The sequence below is a fragment of the Petromyzon marinus genome, chromosome 1, assembly GCF_048934315.1.
Source record: "Petromyzon marinus isolate PM22_M1 ecotype Great Lakes invasive population chromosome 1, UKy_Petmar_22M1.pri1.0, whole genome shotgun sequence".
Taxonomy (NCBI): domain Eukaryota; kingdom Metazoa; phylum Chordata; class Hyperoartia; order Petromyzontiformes; family Petromyzontidae; genus Petromyzon; species Petromyzon marinus.
This window is the reverse complement of record NC_133667.1, coordinates 22,344,098-22,366,591: the sequence shown is the minus strand read 5'-3', so window position 1 is coordinate 22,366,591 and position 22,494 is coordinate 22,344,098. Positions and strand designations below refer to the sequence as shown.

The 22,494-nt window shown below is 44.8% G+C and overlaps 1 protein-coding gene across 4 annotated transcripts in view; it reads right to left on the bottom strand.

The window, feature by feature from the left end:
• Positions 1–22,494, bottom strand: part of LOC116956544 (C-myc promoter-binding protein-like) — a 133,219-nt gene that overhangs the window by 9,856 nt on the left and 100,869 nt on the right. For 3 of the 4 annotated variants that reach the window (XM_076065699.1, XM_076065681.1, XM_076065700.1), the window contains exons 18-26: positions 21,819–21,941; positions 20,117–21,013; positions 17,437–17,616; positions 15,736–15,845; positions 14,244–14,419; positions 11,196–11,412; positions 5,619–5,894; positions 4,186–4,303; positions 2,034–2,274 (exon numbers count right to left, since the gene is read on the bottom strand). In XM_076065699.1, coding sequence (XP_075921814.1) covers positions 2,034–2,274; positions 4,186–4,303; positions 5,619–5,894; positions 11,196–11,412; positions 14,244–14,419; positions 15,736–15,845; positions 17,437–17,616; positions 20,117–21,013; positions 21,819–21,941 — 2,338 coding nt within the window. The remainder of the gene's footprint in view (positions 1–2,033; positions 2,275–4,185; positions 4,304–5,618; positions 5,895–11,195; positions 11,413–14,243; positions 14,420–15,735; positions 15,846–17,436; positions 17,617–20,116; positions 21,014–21,818; positions 21,942–22,494) is intronic. The other variant, XM_076065689.1, reaches the window with a different exon arrangement.

Below are 22,494 nucleotides of genomic sequence, written 5' to 3'. Positions count from 1 at the left end.
ATAACATCGTCACTGGTGTAAGCAGTGAGTGGGAATCGAACTCGGATCGTCGTATTCAGAGCGCAGCGGCGCTAACGGCTACACTACCGCTGCAATTGCGCCATCAACACACAGACACGCACTGCTAGTCACCCATCAGGTTCACACAGACAGGTCGACTGCCAGCGTAATCTATCGCATCGGTAAATATCCACGCGTTCGCTGACTGTGACTGCCGCTCTATTGTGTAAAGCTGCAAGACGTCAAGAGTAAGCAAATCCTTCAAATTGTAAAATTTTCTATTTAGAACCCTTGTGCTAACAGGTGTGCACGATCATATTTTCGCAACCTCGCCCAAACACCTGTGAGTCAACATTAGCTGCGAAAGCAAACAAGCAACGCCCCATCCCCCTCTCATTGGGAAACATTGGGGAAGCAAAGCAAGGTCACTTGCATCGCTGTCGCTGTGAATAGGAGTTGATTAACTTGGAGAGAAAGCTGAATGCATTTTTGGACATGTAGCATTGTCACAGAATCCCCAACATATCACTGGGAAATGCTGATGGTAGTGAAGAGGATGAAGACAGTGACAATTGTCACAATCTGTTGTACGATGGGTATCCGTTATTTACAGCAGCAGCATTACACAAATAGGCTGAGAATGATTGTATATACAGGGCATATTTGTATACGTCTACAATTTCAGAATGTCTTTTCTGAATTTTCACAACGTTAAAAAGGCAAATGCTTTTTGGTTATGGTGGGCAGTTTCATTATATTGGTATTATTATCGCCCATTATATTCCAACTGTACCTTAAGTCTAGTAATGAAGGGGGACTGATTTCCCATGTTTGTTCGGGAACAATCCAAGAGGATGACATCACAAAACCACTGCCTGCGTCTTCACAATACAACTCTCTTGTGCAGTCACAACACGGCAGCATGAAAACATGCGGTTAAACGTTCATAAGCTTGTTTGCCGCAAACCTTACATAGTAATTTTTCATTTAACGTGCTAAGCCGAGTTTCATGCTTGTTTCGAGAGACACAAATTCAGGTTAGCACACTGACAAAACCTGATGTGGCGGCTTGTGCAGCAGGTCCGCTTGCAGTAGTGCGATAAAGTGTGAAACATAAACAAAGTTCTCAAAGTAGCACTGTCCAGAAAAAAAAAAAACCCAAATCCAGCTATTTAAAGACCATAGTAGTATTCAACCCGCACCTCCGATTAACACGGGTGGCTACGTACTGTGCGAAAGAAGTTCAACATACATACAACATAGTACGGATAAAGATAAAAATGTATTTTCGTGATCAATATGCCTCCTTATGCCTGGCAATAACCATTTTAGCATTGAAAAATGTTAAGAATGCTCTAGAACAGACACAGGGTAAAGGTTTAGCAATAAGTTAATTTCTCTGTGCAGGACATGAGCAAGCTAGACTCAAATAATGTTCACTACAATTAAAAAGTAACACTAAGCTTTACACTAAGCTCCTTTCACCTGCAATGCTCCATGTATGTATAACTTATTTGAATATATGTATGCATATTTAACTTCTTTTGCACCATACATAGCCAACCGTGCTGATCGGAGGTGTGGGGGGAGGACAAAGAACTAAAGACAAAAAGCAGTTCGAAATAAATTAATTTTAAAATTAGAATGTAAAGTGCATAGCTGCATTGGCTACCTAATATCGGAAGGTAGAGCATTCCAGACTTAACTATTTTTAATTTACCAGGTAAGGCCCACTGAGCTATATAGCTCTTTTTCAGAAGCGACCTGGCCACAAATGATAGCTCAACGAAGTGGCTTATCACGTGGAAATGTATAGCGGCCAACTACACAGGGTGTTTCTAAATGTGCATGTTTCTAAATGTGCATAGAAAAACCGGAGGACCCAGAGAAGAGTCCACGTGGACTCAGGGAGCGAGACGTGAAAACTTCAAACATACAGGCGTTAGGGTCAAAATCGAACCCACGGCCTCCTCTATACCAGGCGAGGGAGTTAACATCTCGCCACCGGCCAATGGTAGCGCCTGCTTTCCGACCTGTGTCTGCGAAGGTTGCGGTTGCGATGGCTCCAGGCATCCAGCAGCTGGCAGATGGGGCTGTAGACGTCGTTGCCCTTGATGTGCTTCTCCATGCGCTCCAGGTCATTGCGGCTCAGGTTCAGCTTGCCGGGGTTTTGGCCCGCCTTGCCGGGCGAGGCGTTGCCCGAGCCAGGGCCGGGGCTGGGAACAGGGGCCGCGGGGGGCTCGACGTCTGGGGCTGGCGAACCTTCCGCAGACACTGCAGACGGAGAACGAGATAACCAAGAAAAAATTGCCAACTCATCTGAGTGAGTTTTCGCTCAAACTCCCTCCCCCTCTAGCCATCCATACTGCAAATTCCCTTCCCCCAATGAAAGTTGAACATCAAGAACTTCATCTTCTCCGCTGCCTACTGCTGACTGTCTCGTCTATACGAAGAGCTTTAAAAATATTTTTAGGAGTCCCCCTAGTGCACGCGCCATATATTTTGTACAGGGCCTTGAGTTGCATTTGCACTAAGAAGCAATATGAAAAACAAAAAATTGCATCTCCATGAGAGTAAAAACACAGCATTGCTGATTTGAAAAGCAACTATCGCCAAACCATATTTAAAAATGTGGGTTTCCACCTAATCTGCCAAAATTCTAGATATGAGAATTACAATATCACTACGATATGATCAAGACAAATCTCAGGGTAAAGTGTGTAGGAAAATGTCCCCGTTTGTGTAAAAATGGCACTTAAAATGGCACTTAAAATAGCATTTTGTTTTCGAGGTTCTGTGAAAATCTCTTGTGCAACTGTTTCCGGACACACGGAGCCACACAACTGCGAGATTTCCGAACGGAATGTTTATCTCATGACACGATGACAATAGCACACTGGCAATACAATTTGAAAAAGACTGAAAATTCTTCCTTTAAAATCCCCGGCATACAATATAAACCAAATTAAGTCTTACACTTCCATCAATAACATTGCACATCTAGAGGTGTATAAGGAGTAGAGTTTGATGAGTGCATGCTGCATAACATGTAAAACCTCTCGGGACATGTACACATTTCCGGATACTTTGGCATCCAGAAGAGCGTTTAATTGCTACACTCTTGCTATTTGTGTTCATTTTAAAGATACATTTCACATATCAGACCTTTTTTTTTTCAAGAATATATAGCCACTACACATCCATGCTTCAGTTGTAACAAGATGAGAGCCTTACGTGAGCATATGATCAGGCCAAAACTATTTTATTAGATTTGAAGAGGCTCTGATATATGCTACAATCTGCCTCATTTACTGCGGCCACGTCCAGAATTTCACTGTTTTGCTTCAACCGCTGTAAAGCGAGAGAACGCGATTCCTGCAACAAATAGAGGTGGTGCGGGTTAACAACATTTTGGGGTTCGTATTGTTCTTTGGCAGCTTACTATTTGTAAATGTAAAAAAATATAATCTTATTGAAGAACCACATTTGATTCGAAAGAAATGAATTTAATTTGGAAGCAGTTGAGTGTACAGTATCTTTTGGCAAGGGTGACCTGACATAAAATACATCAACATCATTAGCCATGACCAATCCAGTCCGAGATGAAGGTCTCCCCAAGCCACTGCCAACTCGCACGAACCTGCTACCGCCACACGACCTAAACTAAAACTATTAAACTATTTTTTATTTTACTAGGTAAGGCCCACTGAGCTATGTAGCTCTTTTTCAGAAGCGACTTGGCCACAAATATTAGCTCAACGAAGTGGCTCATCACGTGGACATTTAATGCACATTTCTAAATGTGGAGGGAAAAACCAGAGGACCTGGATAAAAATCCCAGTGACCACGGGGAAAGAGAGACATGCAGACTCCAAATATACAGGCGTCAGGGTCGGGATCGAACCCACGACCTCCTGCATACCAGGCGAGGTATTTAACATCTCGCCACCGTGGAACTGATTTCATCGCTCTACCTCTTCAGTGGACTCCTCGTTAAACGGATGCGGTCCATCCCCTGGCTCGCACTCCGTCATTAGTCTATCCCGTGGTCCATCATCCATGGAATGATGGCCCACGGGATAGAATATATGATGACAGAAAATTGATGGCATTGAAACTCAATTTGCTCAAGTGCCTGCACTGACAGCAAGGGGCTTTGGCAGTGGGAACAAACGCATTTCTCACCGAGGGTGTCCCACAGGACATAGAGCGGTTGTTCCAGGTCCTGGTGCAGCTTGCGGTTGTCCCAGAGCGTGTGCACCAGCACGCGCCTTCCCTCCCGCGGACCCCCACTCTGCGGAGTCTGTGTGACAAAAACAAAGTGTCCCCATGTAGACTTAACACACTGTTGGGGCAAGTGCTGTTAGCGAGTAGCACCTATGAAGGCCGGTACGGTAAACGAGGGGGTGGGTGGCCAGCACCATGCCCAACCGCCTTTGTCTCCCTAGTGGGGATGTTTTTACACACCGTACCAGGTACTCACTTGAGCCTAAGTTGACCTAGGGGAGGCCCACGACTGGTTTAGATAATCACCACCGGTGTTGGTGGCCGTGAGCGGGAATCAAACTCATGTCAATGGGTTCATAGCACAGCGCGCTAACCGCTACACTTCTGCTCCACACACACACACAAACCAGGGTCACCACTGTCCACTGTTAAGCAAGACATTCTCTGGCTTAGTCGAACTGTTGAGGTTTTAAAAAAAGTGCCTTTAAAGTAGAGGCTTGCAATTTCGCAAATTTGTGTTTGGGGATACCATAGTTTACAGCCTTTCTTAATCGTGCTGCTCCACACACACACCAGGGTCACTACGGGCCACTGTTACGTAAGGTATTCTCTTGCTTAGTCAAACTGTTGAGGTTTTAAAAAAAGTGCCTTTAAAAGTGGAGGCGTGCAATTTTGCAAACTTGTGTTTGGAGATACGACAGTTTACAGCCTTTCTCAATCGGGCTTTCAGTTTGCTCCTTTGAACTCTGGTATATTTACGCTGGCGTCATTGTTTGAGCATCAGGGTGTGGGTCTTGTTTGCATGCAATTCGTTGTTTATATTGGCACATGTAAACCAATGTCTGTACCTTAAATCCTATTTTTTTTATGACGAAACCCATTTATTTCTATTGTCTATTACCCGAGGACCGCTTTGACAGGTTGGCTCACACCTGGTTTCTTTCATAACACAGTACATGAATGTGTCTTTATTTATAGAGAGCACACCTGCATTTTTCATTTTTATCTATTTATTTAATCCCATTTCACATTTATTAGACTATATTCTTTATTTGATTTCAGACGATAGATTTTACGATGCATCCGTTGTTTTGTTGCAGTACTTATATTGGCTGCATTTTAAATGGTCTTGCAATGCTAATTTGTTTAACTCATTACATATTCCACTAAACAATCAATAAATCCTGCATTGCAATGGGCATTCGCTCGCTAGCTCCCTCCGTAGATAACTACCTCGCTCCTGAGCTCACTATCTCACTCCCTATCTCGCTCACTAGCTCGCTCCCTAGCTAACAAGCTCGCTCCCTAGCTAACAAGCTCGCTCCCTAGTTAACCAGCTCAACCACTAGCTCACTAGCTCGCTCGCTTATAAACTGGCCGACTTGACACACCTGTGTGCCCGAGTGGCCGAGCCGTGACAGCAGCAGCAGCGCGGGCAGGTGGCTGGGCAGCTGCAGGCGCTGGAAGTACCACAGCAGGTTCCAGAAGAGGATGGGGTGCTGCTGCAGCAACGCGACAGAGCACACCGTGCGATCGCCCTCATCCTCCATCAGACGTTCCAGCTCCTTGCGCAGAACCATCGGGGAGAGGTATGGCACCGACAGGGGCCCTGTCGCGTCCGCTGCTGCAGTCGCTCCCGTGAGGCCCTCTTCACTCGAGCTGTCGGCCTGTGCGCCGGCACGGGAACAATGTTTCCAGCACGACTGGTGTCCATAACGTACAATGACATTTTGCAGACTTTTTTGTCAATCCACTCCTGCCTCTCCATTCGACGCCAGTCAAGGGGGTTGATTATTAAATGTACTCTCAGGTTGGAGCTGAATTCAGTTTCTGGAGAATCTCCCAGAAGGTGTCACGAAACATCGGACATTATGTCAAACAACAGGTGGTACAACCCAACAACACATTAGATTCATGCAGATGCAACCGCAGCAACCTTCACGGAAATACCACAGGAATTGTTTGACTTGTACATCATACAGACTGGGGACGGCTAGGACCAGTTCAAATATTATACTCCCCACTAAAGTTGGCTGCGTTTGGGAATCGAACTCAGGTGGTCAGGTCCAGAGCTACTGCACCACTGCTCCACGCCAATACAATTCCTACAAATAAAGCAGGGTCAAATATATACATCAACACCGCAGATGTGAACATCACTAATGACCAGTGCCATAACAGCTGGCCATTCAATTAAATGGACTGTTTATCAACAGGGGCTGCTTGGATTACAGGGCCTGTGATTGGTTGAGATGTCTGCGGTAACCATCTCCAACAAAAGTTCGTCCAGGTTATGCAAATATGCATTTTATGAAAAAAATAATTGACAAGTGATGATGCTAAATCCAAATGGCGTGAAATAGTTGCATGCCTATCCGGAAGACTTCTCTACCGGTGGAATACAGATATTGTGCGACTGTGACGGGAAATTCCAAACGGTAGTGATGTACGGCACTGAAATCTCTTTAAAAATTTATGCCAGCTTGATCTATTCACAAGTTTAACTATAAAAGTACGTGAGAAAGAAACCCTTGTGCTCAAAATATCCATCGATTGTGTTCGCAGAAGGGCAACGTTCGTACTTAATTGTTTTCGTACTGCAAAATTAAATCATGTTCAGCCGTGAAGCTCAGTGAAGCTCATACATTCGTAAGAAATAATAACCTGTTATATTTCCAGACCACACAGGTCTTGCAAAAAATTGCTTTCAGTAACAATAATCAACTCTAATCAACACACATGATGATGTGCGAAAAGCATGCATTTATCAAATATAACTCTGCAGTAGTAAAAATATATTTAAATGTAATGACATTAGCAAGTTGAAAGAACAGGTTCAACCTTTCTCGAGGTGTCCTTGGCTAATAGGCGCAACCACATGGCTTCGCAAACAACTTTAAACCGGCTCCCCATCAAATCAAGAGCGCAGTACAAAAATCTCTATCCCTTGCAACGAAGCTCTCTTTCAAGGTCTCCCGTCATAGCCCTCCACCCTGCTCCACCCAGCGACGACAGCAAATCGCCGCATCCTTCGGAGCATGTCGAATAATCTTCTAATTGTACCCAGAGCCAGTACCATCTTGAGCTGAGCGGCACTTCTACGTAGCTGCACCAGCCATCTGGAACTCTCTCCCTTCGCACATTCGATGCATCCAAGCTTTATCCACCATCAATAAGCAGCTCAGAGCTTGCCTATTCAGGCTCTCGCCTGTTCAGCCTCGCCTGTCCAGGCTCTCACTAATTTAGGCTCTCACCTCTTCCGGCTGCCTTACGAGAAACGCGCCTCAGAGTTTTCAACCGAAAAGTGCGGTCGATTTGTGAAATATGTGGGTGTTATAAATAGCGTTTATTATTATTCACACTAATGTTGACACGTGAACTTTGACTTACTACACACCGCTGTATGTATTTTTTACTTCTTTCGCACCGTACGTAGCCAACCATGCTAATCGGAGGCGCGGGGAAGGACAACAAACTAAACACAAAAAGCAGTTTCAAAGACATACATTTTCAATCTATCTTGATTTGAATCTTGATTTGAAGCTTTCGTGACTGCAGGAATCCATACTCTTTGGTTCTTTCAGTAAAGTCACGTAGGTAGAAAATAAAGTAAATCACGGCGTTTCGGCGGCGCAACACAAGCGTCCGTCATCAGGTGGGAAAGCCTTGGTCCTGCTGCTGCAGTCTGCCTCAGCAGCAGACCATGCTTTCCCACCTGCTGGCGGACGCTTGTGTCGCGCCGCCGAAACCTCGTGATTTATTTTCAATCTATATTATTTAAAAGTGCATAGCTCCAGTGGCTTCCTAATGTCGTAAGGAAAAGCGTTCCAGACGGCCACGTAAGTGCATGTGAAAGCGCGCTCGCCCCGAAGCCACTGCTGCGAGGGTGACCGGAGTTCGCTTGACGGTTTATGATACTTGACGAGATCAGCAAGGTATTGTGGTTCATTTGTGGCAAGCACTTTGTGTGTAATGAGCGCGACCTTAGAATATATTTGTTCACCGAAACAGGTCACAGAGTTGCTTCTGTAAAAAGCTATGAATCATTACAAAACACAGATATATAATAAATGTTTATATATATTATGAGGACGATGGAACAGAGCCAAGTAGGATATTAGGGCAATAAAGGGTTGTCATTGGGAAAATAAGGAAATGATAAACACGCAGATTGGTGGCTCAAAAAAGCGATTCGTATCACTTATGATCTATGGCTATTGTGCACGCTTGCATGCAATGTGACATCCTAACTAATGAGCACTTTAAATTACAGGTAAAATGCAGTCGTGCAGACAATTTATTGCTTGTTTTAGTAACGAATGGCCCCCATCTGGAAGGAGATGTAGAAATACTCTTTGGTTCTTTCGGAAAAGTCACGTAGGTATAAAATAAAATAAATGAAATCACGACTTTTTTTGCCTACTTTAGCAATTGTTTATTGCTGTGGTTGTTTCCACCTGATGATGTTGCGACGACGTGATTTAATTTATTTTATTTTCTACCTACGTGACTTTACCGAAAGAACCAAAGTGTATGGATTCCTGCAGCCACGAAAACTTCAAATCTAGAGAGATGTAGAAATGTCAATGTTTATTTCTTTTCGTGTAAAGATCTCTAATTATATATTCATTCACATGAAACACCGAGTGAGGGTTAGTGGTTAGGGCCCTGCACATCCAAACCGGTCCTGGGCACCTCCCCCCACCTTCACCAACCCACACAGACGGGTGTGTTGAAATATGGTCAAACAACACCATAACTGACATGTGACGAGGCCTTCCTCCAAGGACTGTACGTTAACATTGTTGTTTACTGCAGTGAGGGAAAAAAGTTTTTGACCCCCTGCTGATTTTGTACGTTTGCCCACCGACAAACAAATGATCAGTCTATAATTGTAATGGTAGGTTTATTTGAACAGTGAGAGACAGAATAACAACAACAAAATCCAGAAAAACGCATGTCAAAAATGTTATAAATTGATTTGCATTTTAATGAGGGAAATAAGTATTTGACCCCCTCTCAATCAGAAAGATTTCTGGCTCCCAGGTGTCTTTTATACAGGTAACAAGCTGAGATAAGGAGCACTCACTTTAAGAGTGTGCTCCTAATACAGGTAACGAGCTGAGATTAGGAGCACACTCTTAAAGGGAGTGCTCCTAATCTCAGCTTGTTACCTGTATAAAAGACACCTGTCCACAGAAGCAATCAATCAGATTCCAAACTCTTCATCATGGCCAAGACCAAAGAGCTCTCCAAGGATGTCAGGGACAAGATTGTAGACCTACACAAGGCTGGAATGGGCTACAAGACCATTGCCAAGCAGCTTGGTGAGAAGGTGACAACAGTTGGTGCGATTATTCGCAAATGGAAGGAACACAAAAGAACTGTCAATCTCCCTCGGCCTGGGGCTCCATGTAAGATCTCACCTCGTGGAGTTGCAATGATCATGAGAACGGTGAGGAATCAGCCCAGAACTACACAGGAGGCTCTTCTCAATGATCTCAAGCCAGCTGGGACCATAGTCACCAAGAAAACAATTGGTAACACACTACGCCGTGAAGGACTGAAATCCTGCAGCGCCCACAAGGTCCCCTTGCTCAAGAAAGCACATATACATGCCCGTCTGAAGTTTGCCAATGAACATCTGAATGATTCAAAGGACAACTGGGTGAAAGTGTTGTGGTCAGATGAGACCAAAATGGAGCTCTTTGGCATCAACTCAACTCGACGTGTTTGGAGGAGGAGGAATGCTGCCTATGACCCCAAGAACACCATTCCCCACCGTCAAACATGGAGGTGGAAACATTATGCTTTGGGGGTGTTTTTCTAAGGGGACAGGACAACTTCACCGCATCAAAGGGACGATGGACGGGGCCATGTACCGTCAAATCTTGGGTGAGAACCTCCTTCCCTCAGCCAGGGCATTGAAAATGAGTCGTGGATGGGTATAATAGCATGACAATGACCCAAAACACATGGCCAAGGCAACAAAAGAGTGGCTCAAGAAGAAGCACATTAAGGTCCTGGAGTGGCCTAGCCAGTCTCCAGACCTTAATCCCATAGAAAATCTGTGGAGGGAGCTGAAGGTTTGAGTTGCCAAACGTCAGCCTCGAAACCTTAATGACTTGGAGAAGATCTGCAAAGAGGAGTGGGACAAAATCCCTCCTAAAATGTGTGCAAACCTGGTGGCCAACTACAAGAAACGTCTGACCTCTATGATTGCCAACAAGGGTTTTCCCACCAAGTACTAAGTCATGTTTTGCAGAGGGGTCAAATACTTATTTCCCTCATTAAAATGCAAATCAATTTATAACATTTTTGACATGAGTTTTTCTGGATTTTTTTGTTGTTATTCTGTCTCTCACTGTTCAAATAAACCTACCATTAAAATCATTTCTTTGTCAGTGGGCAAACGTACAAAATCAGCAGGGATCAAATACTTTTTTCCCTCACTGTATATAGTGAATGGTGTTTTATATATAGGCTGTATTCTTAATTTTGATATGATAAGAAATTATCGTATTTTTTAAGCGCCCTATATTTGCAATGACAGCAATTTGATGTTAATAAGATTAATATTTCAAATACTTTCCACAGTAGCATTTCTCAAATATTTTATATAATTGCTTATTACCTTTTAAGTTAACATTTATACGTTGACGTTAAGTTAACATTTATTGCACAAAATTGTATTCAACATGTTTTCTATTGAAGTCATTGTTCATTGTAAACCTGGCATAAAATTACATTTTCACTGTTTATTGCTTTGTTTTTGTACACATGTATGTATGTATGTTGACCTTTCGCACCGTATGTAGCCAACCGTGCTAATCGCCCCGTAAGTAGCCAATCAATGTATCTATCCTCTCCGCTAATGTCATAACACAGAGTGAACGGAGTGAAGTTCACCTGATTGAGAGGAGCACAAACGCAAGAGAGATTTCTGCGCGCGAGTGTTGCCGCCCCACCGTTCGTCTGTGGAAGATATTGGGCAGGCTGCCAGTGGGGACGGCGTGGGTGTGTGTGAGCCCAGGGGCGGCGCCGCCCGCCGTCTCCGGCTTGCCCTCGGTGAGCGGAGTGTTGGTGCTGGCGCTGCGGGTGAGCGTGGGAGTGACGGGCGGCATGAGCTCGTTGCCGCGTGGCGGTCCGGCACTGCCCGCTTGTTCCAGCTCCCACTCGCTGCTGCTGCAAGGTGGAAAACAGCCAAAACGAGGCACACGGACGCAGCTGTGGCAATGGTTGCTCCCTACGGACGTTGATGAGCTGTCTTTAAACTCACGAGACAAAACCTCACAATGTACTAATGTGATGTAATGTAGGTGTGAATTTGTATGTAGCGTATAGAAAGGAAAAAAAAACAAACATTAAAATGTCCAAAAGCAAAAATTACCATTTGATATTATAAATGAGAAAGGCAGTGGGGAAAATAAATCATGCACTAAATGTCTTATATTATCTGCATTAAATATGTTTAAGAAAATCTGAAGGTCACGTCATTTAAGATGAAAGGCTGTTAACGCAATGAATGGAAGATGGAACAAAATAAACGAACGTGATAAATAATTTTAAAAAGCCTCATCTCATAAAGGAAAGCAGACCAAACTAAAATTAGTTTACAGCAGAAAAAGGCAGTAATGATGTGCAGCCTACAAATGAATGGAAGAATGCATTAATGTGTGTATTCAGGGCAGACATGACAGCTGATACTGCACTTAATACAAATTCTGAATGATTGAATTTTATTAAAAGTTTGTGCATTCAAGTGAGGCAAATCAATCGTAATTGGTTGTACCGGGAATTCAACCACTGCTCATGCACTACTGATTACGGATCTGGGCTCAGAGCGTGTTGCTCGGGACCAGAGGTTGGCAATCCACAGCTGCGGAGCCCCAGGCGGCTCTTTAGTGGCCTGCTTCATCACGTTATTTATTAAGGACCACTGTCTCTCGTATTCACGTGCAATCGTTTTTTTTAATACCGATTTCGAAACAAATGGCTCTTGTTACTTTGGTGGCCGGCCGACCCCTGCTCTAAAAGGACTGCCAAGTGAGTGCAAAGTCATCAGTCAGCAATGCACAGGGAGAAAACAACAGTGGCATCAGATCACCAGTGTTGTAAAGGCGACGTTCTAAATAAACCAAATATGTAGGTTTAACTTATTTTGCACTATAATACGTAGCAAGACCGGAGGTGCGGGAAATCGGAGCTATATGATGAGTTTCGTGAGTTTAAGTGTTCCCCAGCACTTCTTAAGTAATATAAGATGTCATCAACCATTTTGGGTCATGAACTTGATTTGTGTTTTCTTGTCAACCTCCACCGTCAGCAGTGTGGGTGTGGAGCGAGGCTCTTTGATTGGTGTAGACCCTCCTACATTAACATTAGCTGCCCCGCCCATGCTGCTGACACACTTGGGCTACGCCCATCTCTAAACCTTTATAAACAGTTTGCCTTTAGACGCTAACCCTCCTTTTCCTGATGACGACCGCTTGTGTTGCGATCGAAATGTTGTGGCTTGTTTTTATTTGATATTACTAAAAGAACAAAGATTAAGTCTACATTATAGACTACCAGTAAGTTCACTCAGGTTAATAACCATTGCTACAATCTACATCATAGACTGGCAATACACTCAGCAGCTTAAAAAACAGGCTACAGTCTACAGTAGACTGCCAGTACACTCACCAAGGTTAAGAACCAGGCTACAGTCTACATTATAGACTGTCAGTACACTAACCAAACTTAATCATCAGGCTACAGTATACATTATAGACTGCCAGTACACTCACTCTGATTAAGAACCAGGCTACAGTCTACAAGTGTTTTTTAGGTGTTATATTTTATTTTTTATTCACTTTATTATTTTTTATCTACGTGACTTTACCGCAAGAACCTAAGAATATAATCTTATCGCTTATGAAAATGTATAGTCATTGGTGCACAATCTCTCACAATGACTATACATTTGCTAGCAGCAAGACAATTATTGTGGAAACAGAAAATGGCCCAGACATGGGGATAGAAAGGAGAGATTCACAAATGGGAAAACAAAGAGAGAGATACTGTATCAAAAGCACTGAAGCGATTAATATCTGAAAAGCAAACATTGTGAAGGTACAGCCCTTGCTATTGTTTCCTTGCGCCACTCCTGGCAGAAGGGCCTCAAGAGAGCTACTCTAGAGGGCATTTGGCAAACTCTTCCACGCTGGCCTAGATGTAACGCGCCACCTGATGACCAACCAAATGTCGTTGGGGAGGGCTTTAAGAAACTTGGCTTGCCCATTGTTTCAACTGCTGCGCCGGGAGACTGAAGCGCCGGGAGACTGAAGCGTACTGGCGTCCTCTGGATGTGGACTCGATGTATTGTGATTGATGTATTGCGATGAATAAGGTATTCCCTCGTCATTCGTGACGGAAACACGTCCCGGAGATGCTTGTGAATAGTAAATTTCACGGCATATGATAATGAATTGTCTTATACAAATACATAAAGAAGTTATTAAATACATGCATATTATCTCATCACTTCATCTCATCACTTTATCTCATCACATTCTCCATCATTCCTTTCTCTCATCACTTTCTCTCTCTCTCAATGCAGACAGACAGAGTTCCAGATGCAATTCACGGATATTCAAAATCGTGGACAGGAATTTTGTGCATAATGAGGGAATACTGTAGAAAGTCATATAGAATGGAAGGGAAAAAAAAAGAGAACAGCAGAGACTATTTCTATTTTACCAAGACAGTCCCACTGAGCTATATATCTCTTTTTCAGAAATGACCTGGCCATAAATGACAGCTCAACGAAGTGGCTTATCATATGGAAATGTATTCATTTATTTATGCATGTTTCCAAATGTGGAAGGGATAAAATTGAGGACCCGGACAAAAATCGATACGACCACGGGGAGAGAAACATGCAATCTCCAAATATACAACAGGCGTGAGGGTTGGTATCAAACCGACGACCTCCTGTATACCAGGCGAGGTAGTTAACATCTCGCCACACGTACTTTCCGCAGCTCCTGCGGTCGCTGATCTCTATGCTGAGACACGGCACGAAGGTGGAGTTGCAGAAGGGACAGGCCGTGTTCAGGTTGGAGTCGTCGGCTGTCCATCCGGCCATGATCTGCTCGTCGTACACCAGCCCCTCGCACGTGTGGCACTGCGAGCAGCTGGAGATGCGCACCTGGCGCCCAGACATCAGCAGTCGCGAAGATCATCACATAGACGGAGAGAAAGAGAGTAGGAAGCAATTGGTTTTACTGCGAAGGATTTCGTAGGTGTGCTGTGTAGCTACTCCTAACTCGTTTTCAGGTTGTCATCGTGTGTTATGCATCTATGTTGTATGTATGTATGTATATTGAACTTATTTCGCATCGTACGTAACCTACCGTGCTAATCGGAGGTGCGGGGGAAGGACAAACTACACACACAAAAAGCAACTCTAAAGAAATTCGTTTTCAATCTCGAGAATAGCTATAGTGGCTTCCTAATATCAAGAGGAAGAGCATTTCAGACGGCTGTAGAAGCGCACAGTGCAGTCACCAGCATGGTGTCCAACAGCCGGTGGAGGATTAAGAAGAAAAAGAAGAATCTCTCAAGTGGTTTGTGGTTTCAAAATCACATTCGCTCAGAGGGCTGTACAATCTTTGACCAAACTTTTGCTCTGCTGCTGCTAACTGCTGGCCAAGTCGCTCCTTGAAAAAAGAGTTTCTTAGCTCAATGGGCTTTACTCAGGAAATACACTTCTGTGTCTGAAATTACACGGAACTCATGTGATCTCGTCAGATCGCAGAAAATAAGCAATGTTGAGCCTGAAAGTCATTAAATGGGGGATTCATCATGCATAAACAGGTGGTATAGGCTGTGGATCTTCTTTGTGGGCAGCATAGAAGAGTGAAGCAAAATACATCGTTGCACTGTACTTCTATGTTCTCTTGTTTATGCCTCCCGCCTTCACCAACCTGCACTGATCAGCGTGATGAAACGTGGTCAAATAACTGTCATGGCTTGCATAGTGTGGAATTGGATTGACAAAGGGTGTTACATGTGGCAGAGCAGTCTGCTCCTAATCGGAGGATTATAAAGGTGGCCCATAATCTCAATGGGAATCTTAAAGTGAGAAGCAATTTTTGAAGTCAACTAAATTTGTTCAATGGGGTAAATGGGCTTGGGCAGACAAGAATTGATGGCGGATGGTCCAAAAGAATGACAGACTATCAGCCAGAAAATGGAACGCGTCCAAGAGGATCAATAGCGAGGAGATGGCGTATTAAAATCATCTTGTGTGCAGTTGCTTGGTGAAATATTACTTTTCAGGATTGGAAAATATGGCGGTGGGTTGAGGAGGCCTTCATCGAGCAGTGTATTGGCCAGAGCTAAAAATGATGGAGCAAAATGGCCACACCAAAGGAAAAGTTCACCGCTCACTCACAGTTTGGTCAACAAAAGGTAAGCACCATCCTACGCATGCGTGAGCGGGAAGACTGGATGATGCTGTACCTCAACGTCGGGCCTCTGGCTGATGCTGCAGCTGCTGGCATAGTGAGGGGACCCAGGCTCTGCCCTGTCCACAGTCAGGACCGGTATATTTCTGGCCGACGGGAAACTCCCTACAGGAACCGGCAAATACAGCACAATGCGCATCAACGTGAGAAGTCATTCAATTTTAAAAAGGCAGCCCTGGAATTACCTGCTTCTGCCACTGCTGCCGGAAGGGACTCTGCTCAAGGGAACGCTACAGAGGGTATTTCAGCCGACTCTTCCACGTCATGGAAGATGAGAGAGTACCTGCACTTTAGCCCACCACATGTGACCTGCCGATCAACTGTGGTGGTACCCATTTATACTGCTGGGTGGGCAGAGTGGTGGTGGTGGTGGTGGCGGAGGGGGGGGGTGTTAAGAAACGTTCACCATTGTTTCAACTGCCGCAACAGGAGATCAAACCAGAGACCTCTAGATTGCAAATCCAAAGTGTTAGCGATTACACCGCGAAGGCTTCCCTCGTGTTCTCATTATCGTAACACACATCGATGTGCGATGAATACCAATATGTAGATGGTACCGATAAAAAACACAATTAATATGAGAATAGCTGTTGCTTGGAACCAGCGGATGGATGGCATCCCGAGTGGCAGGGCTTTGCATTGCGTGTGCATGGTGTGCGGGTGGGTATGGGATAGCGAGTTACCGTGTGCCAAGTGTCAGCTACCTGGTTGCTTAGTGCTGGGTGCTGTCAGCTATATATAGGTCATGTGGGTCATGAGCTTTATTGTTTAAACAAAGTGTTGATTGCCCATACAGTCTGTCACTAAGACCAAACCACAGGGGTCTACAAAACGTGGCTGTCCATCATTTAAATGAGGGTGGCCATTTGCAGGCGTGTATAAGCACAAACCAAACAATTGCGTCACCTTCCTCATTAACACTAGTCTTAAAGGAGAAAAACATACGACAGGCAGGTGTTTCAATCAACGACCCTTATTCTTCTTCTGAGCAAATTAATGCCCTCCTTCCTACCTAAAGGTAAATTAAGGCAAAGGTAGAGGGTTTTGTTTTTGTTCAGTTATGCTGTTTTTCTACACCACCTAAACACGCTGTCATTAACGAAATGTTTCATATTTTTAAAATGAGAAACAAAATTTAGGATGGTCAACAATGCTAAGTGTAACACCTCTACCCAGCACATTAGTTTGATCTTAAACGCTGAGCTACAATTTCTGAAAAAACGACAATGCTTGCTAGTTAACCCTTTCCCATTCCAATGCAGTACATCTACGTCATCAGTTTTTCGAACGTCATCAGAACGGAACTGAAAGTAAAATGCAATTCCGGAGGGCGTGTGGCACAGTTTGGCACCAGCTATCAGAGTGCGGCCATGTCACTACACTTCTCAGCGGTGAGGACAATGTCTTTAAAAAGAGCGGCGCTACGCCTCTCTAAATAAAATTAACGCTAACTGCTTGTGCGTTCCGAGATTCAACGGTGAACGGGACACCCACTCTGCAACTTGCAGATGTCTCGGAACCAGGAAAGGGTTCGTCACGTGTAGCTGCTTCAAGCCATGAAGGCATCACTAAGACCGGTTCATTTTACTTTCACGACAGCTACCGCAGGCTTCATCGCAGCAGCACCCCCTGCAGGCGGATGGGCGTGCGCGCGCAAAGAGCTCTGTACTTTTGGTGGTGCCCGCAGAAATCTTACCGATGCTGGAGGGAGCCCTGCCTCCGTCCGTGCTGGCCATGCTGGCCAGGCTGCTGCAGCTCTGGCCCAGTCCATTGGAGACGATCTGCGGAATGTTGGACCTGGATGCCTGGTCGCGCACCTCCTCCTCATCCTCTGCTGCATCCGAGTCAGTCACGGAGCGCCGCTCTGCGCTGTCTGCTTCCTGCACACAAGTGGTGAAACACAGTTATACGTGTTCACAGTGTCTGCTTCGTGCACACAAGTGGTGCAACAGTCATACGTATTCACAGTGTCTGCTTCGTGCACACAAGTGGTGCAACAGTCATACGTGTTCACAGTGTCTGCTTACTGCACACAGTGACACGGGTTGTGAAACGTGCCCAGTGTCCAGGGGCAGGTTGCACGGAGTGCACTTGTACTGGACCCATTGAGTCCACTGTTAATGGCCCCACTGTTATTGGCCCAGCGATGACTGTAACATTGTTATTTCTTTAAAAAACTAATGCACATTTCGTTGACCAAAGATGAGAACATTATTTCAGAACACACGATTTTAAATGTGCAGGAAAATTGTAAAATTTGAATAACATCAAGCGATTGAAAAACAATCAGTAATTTATGCATCTTTTCACCTCCAACCCAACCTCGGGGTTCAATGAACTGTCACATTTTAGGGCTGTCATTCGATTCAAGTTGTTAAAACATTTTCTAAGTTGTGAACACAGTGTCTCCTAGTGGCTGCACTAGGACCTTTATCCAGCAGTGGCCTGACAGAATTGTAAGCTGACGGTGACCAATAAATCAAGCAATGTCATCCATTCTGGTGGATCTCAACCGGCTCTGTGGTCCACCATAAAGCGATGACCAACAATTACCACGACAAAGTTATACACACAAAGTACTACCGCCACCTAATGGTAGCCGTTATTCTTTTTAATGTATTAATTATTAGCAGGAGAATTTTATTTGCGCATCAGCCACAACGAAAATTGTTGTATGCTTATGTTGGTGTTTGTTCCGATTTGTCCTGAGATGTATGAAACATCTCTTGCAATCCACCCATGGATCGCGATCCTCATATTGGCCACTGCTGATGATTGCATGTTTTTCCATTAATACATAATTATTTTAGCTTCGGGCATAATGTGGATGGGTAACAATTGCTGGCGAATAAAATAGGAGACCCCCACAGTAACCTCTCACCGCAGGGGCACGGGAACACTGTCCAAAACATGAACGCAACATCATGGGACCTTCCTTTGCCAGTACCAAAATATGATAATAGGTTTTCCCCTTTTTTCTGGCAACAAAACAGGTGTTAAGATGTTAAAACACCAAACTGAAACCTTTTACAAGGAATCATGTCTGCATTAACCACAATACTTGTGGTCAGAATGCAAATGAAAAACATACTCTGATAATATATGCATTGTCCTTGAAACTCAATGGTCCACACCAGAGACAGCTTTCTTTTGAGCCTAGGTGTCCTCTGGTCTAACACCGTTTTGAGACGAGGCTCAAAAGAAAGCTGTCTCTGGTGTGGACCAATTAGTTTCAAAGACAATGCATCATATTATCAGAGTATGTTTTTTGTTTGCATTCTGACCACAAGTATTGTGGTTAATGCAGACATGATTCCTTGTAAAAGGTTTCAGTTTGGTGTTTTAACATCTTAACACCTGTTCTGTTGCCAGAAAAAAAGGGGAAAACCTATTCTCATGAACGCAACATACCGTGGCGTAGCTGAAATGAAATAACGGACACTTTCATCACTTTCTGTCTTGTGTTAGCAGCTCCCTATAGAGAATTGTGTGCACGTAACCGATGGAACGTATTATTCGAAAGAAAAATATAAAAGGGCAAATTATTGTATAAAATGTTTAAAGTAACAAAAAGGTGTTGCTATGAGATTAGGAAATGGTCTCCCCCCCTACACAGATATTGCCATTTGAATTTTTTACCTGCACAAAGCAGGGTTACAAAATTCCACTGCAACATAGATCAAACACTGTTCTATGATTTTCTGTGAGGAATAAATGGTAGGTTAAACGCAAATTTAGATTTCCATTTGTGACATCCAATTTCATTATCAAACAGGTGCAGCGGTCCATAAGTTCAAAGGTTATCATTAGTACACGTGGCATTCGCGCAAGTCTTAAAGCGCAAGGCTACCGTGAAGGCACTACGTTTTAAAGAACAATATAGTCTTTGGTATGGAGCACCTGAGCCATAATTTTAAGGGAAATGGGGGGGGGAATTCGAGGCCAGATGGTCCCCCCTTATACAACATCTGAAATAAGTTAGCAGATGGAGGGTCGGGGCTATAACCCCTGCAGATTAAACAGGAGCCAGACTGGGAGAGGTGGAAGAAAAACATGTGTGTTCAGGTCGCCTCGTGTGTTTTCTTTTCTTTTATGTCAGGCGTGTTGTGGTTGTATTCCTCTCTCCCCTGGTCATCCCCTCCCGCTGACTTACAAAAAAGACTACCTTGACCCCTTGCGGTGGGACCCCACCTGGTTTGGGGCAGCAGGTCCCGTTCCCCATCTGTCTGTGCATGTCATCATCAATGACCAACCTGCGACCATGAACTCACTGGAGTTGAGAACCCAGGTTAAACCACAGGTGTCTGCCCGTCTTCAAACACCCAGGATTGTCAGCACTGAATCAAGGCGCCATTTGACACGCATTTACGAAGAACTTGCCTTTCCGTCGTCCTTGGTCGGTGTACCCAGTATCCCGATCCTATTGTACAGCTTGCTGGCCACTCCGGCCATCCCACTGGCCGCCTGTTTGAGGGCGTCCAAGCGCGCTGTGCCCCACTGCGGCGTGCCGGGCAGGGAGCTCGCTCCGGCGCTGCCCGTCGCCGAGCAGGGCATAGACTGCAGACGTCCTCGCGACCCTTCCATGCTGGGAGGCAGCGCGTGCAGCGTGCGCGAGCGAGCCACCGCCGCCTGCGTTTCCGGGGAGCTCGGGGTCTGGTGGGAGAGGTACGGCATGCTGAGCCGCCGAAAGAGGCCGCGGCGAGCGCGCGAGTGTGCCGACACCTTGCCATCACTGCCACTTTTCCCAGCCGACAGCTGAAGGTCGTGCAGGTCCTCCGTGAGCCTCCGCATGGCCTTAGGCAGCCGTGAGCGCCCATCAACAGACCTGTCCTCCTGTTCGGCCGCAAGCAGCGAGAGGGGGTCACAGCCCACAGAGACGCTCGTCCGCAGGACGGGCCGGGGCATTGAACTCGTACGCTTGTGTCTCGTGTTCTCACGCCGGGAAAACTCTGCATCGGAACTGTCCACAGTTTCTGAACTTCCTCGCCAATTTTCTCCACTGCCACCGAGTCCTTTGTCTTGGCCGTCTCTGGAAAGCTCATGGGAAGGGTGAATATTTTCACGGCGACTGCTTCCCGCTCGCTTGTCCTCAATGTCAGAATAAGAGCGGCTGAGTTTTAGGCTTTCTGTCCGGTTCTTGGTGGAGCTGGGTTTTTGATCTCGTTTCACTCCATTGCCAAGGTGTTTGTGTCCGTCCGTGCCCGGAGCTGTGGGCTCCACAAACACAGAATCTTCTGCCACATGGCTGACAGATGTTGACAGCTCTGCAACTTCTACAATGTAAGAAAAAATGCGAGACACAAATATGTTCAACATTAATGAGAATTCTGCAGAACAACTTAAAACATACCTATATTTTTATTATGCATTTAATTATCTAACGTCACGTTAAAATCATTAGACCTCCTTTTCCAGTACCAAAATGTAATCATAGGGTTTTTCTACTTTTTTCTGGCAACAAAACTGAAACCTTTTTTTGGGGGGAAAACCCCTATAATTACATTTTGGTACTGGCAAAGGAGATCTAATGATGTAGATGCTCACCCCGAGCCCTCATTACTTTGATAGTGCATTATCTTTGAGCTGTACGCCTTCTGGCGTCACGTGGTCGAGCACCAATTGGGTCGAGGCTCAAAAGAAAGCCGTCCCTTGGTGTGGACCAATCAGTTTCAAGGACAATGCATATATTATCATAGTATGTTTTTTGTTTGCATTTTGACTGCAGGTATTGTGGTTAATGCAGACATGAATCCTTGTAAAAAGGTTTCAGTTTTGTTGCCAGAAAAAAGGGGAAAACCCTATTATTGTCACGTTAAAACTTTTTGCAATCGACTGAATGCAATGGAATAACCAGTCTATAAACATTGTTCATCCCATATTACAACTGGCTCCTACCAGAGGAATGTGGAATTTTCACAAATGGCTCAGGCCCTTTAATAGAGAGATGAGTACCACCATATTCCTTTTTGAGTATGGAAATTCTTTGACTACACCAATAAGGCACCTCTTGGTTATTCAATTTCCTGCTGTTGTACTACATCAACAGCATTTAAACACAGTGCCAGAGGTGGATTTTACCAGCGATGTCACAGATGTATGTGATGGGCCTCTCCTTCGAGTTGGCCGGCAGTTGTCCAGATGGAGGGATGTCACCAGAACTCTCCGTACTCCCGTGGCTGCTGCTGTCCTGCCCGGCTTCGTCTTGAAATCCACAAACAGGGATCGTGGGGTCAATTGCAATGATAAATGTACACAAACAGCCCTTTTTTGTCAAGCCACTGCTTAATGAGGGCCTCCTTACACCGTGCGGGGTCATGGAGGTTATTTATACCAAATGTAACCACGATGATCAGTACGAGCCGGTGAAGGTGGGCATCACAGACATTGGATCAGAGTACAGGCTCCCCTCGCTTTACACGGGTTCAATGTGTGGTGATTTCGTGTAATATGTGGCTCACCTATTTCTGACCAAAATTCGTTCCATATGGTTTCAATTCACTCATATGCGGCTATGCCAGTGGTCGTCAACCAAAGTAACAAGAGCTATTTTTTCCGAATTTGGTTAAAAAAAACCCCTCTATTTCAAGAGCCGCAATGCATGTGAATACAAGACAGGCCTTAATAAATAACGTCACAAGGCAGTCCTTAAAGTGCCGCATGCGGTTCCAGAGCCATAGGTTGCGGACCTCTGCCCACGGTAAACTGGACTTCCATTGTAAACTGAACTTCCATGGTAAACTGGATTTCCATGGTA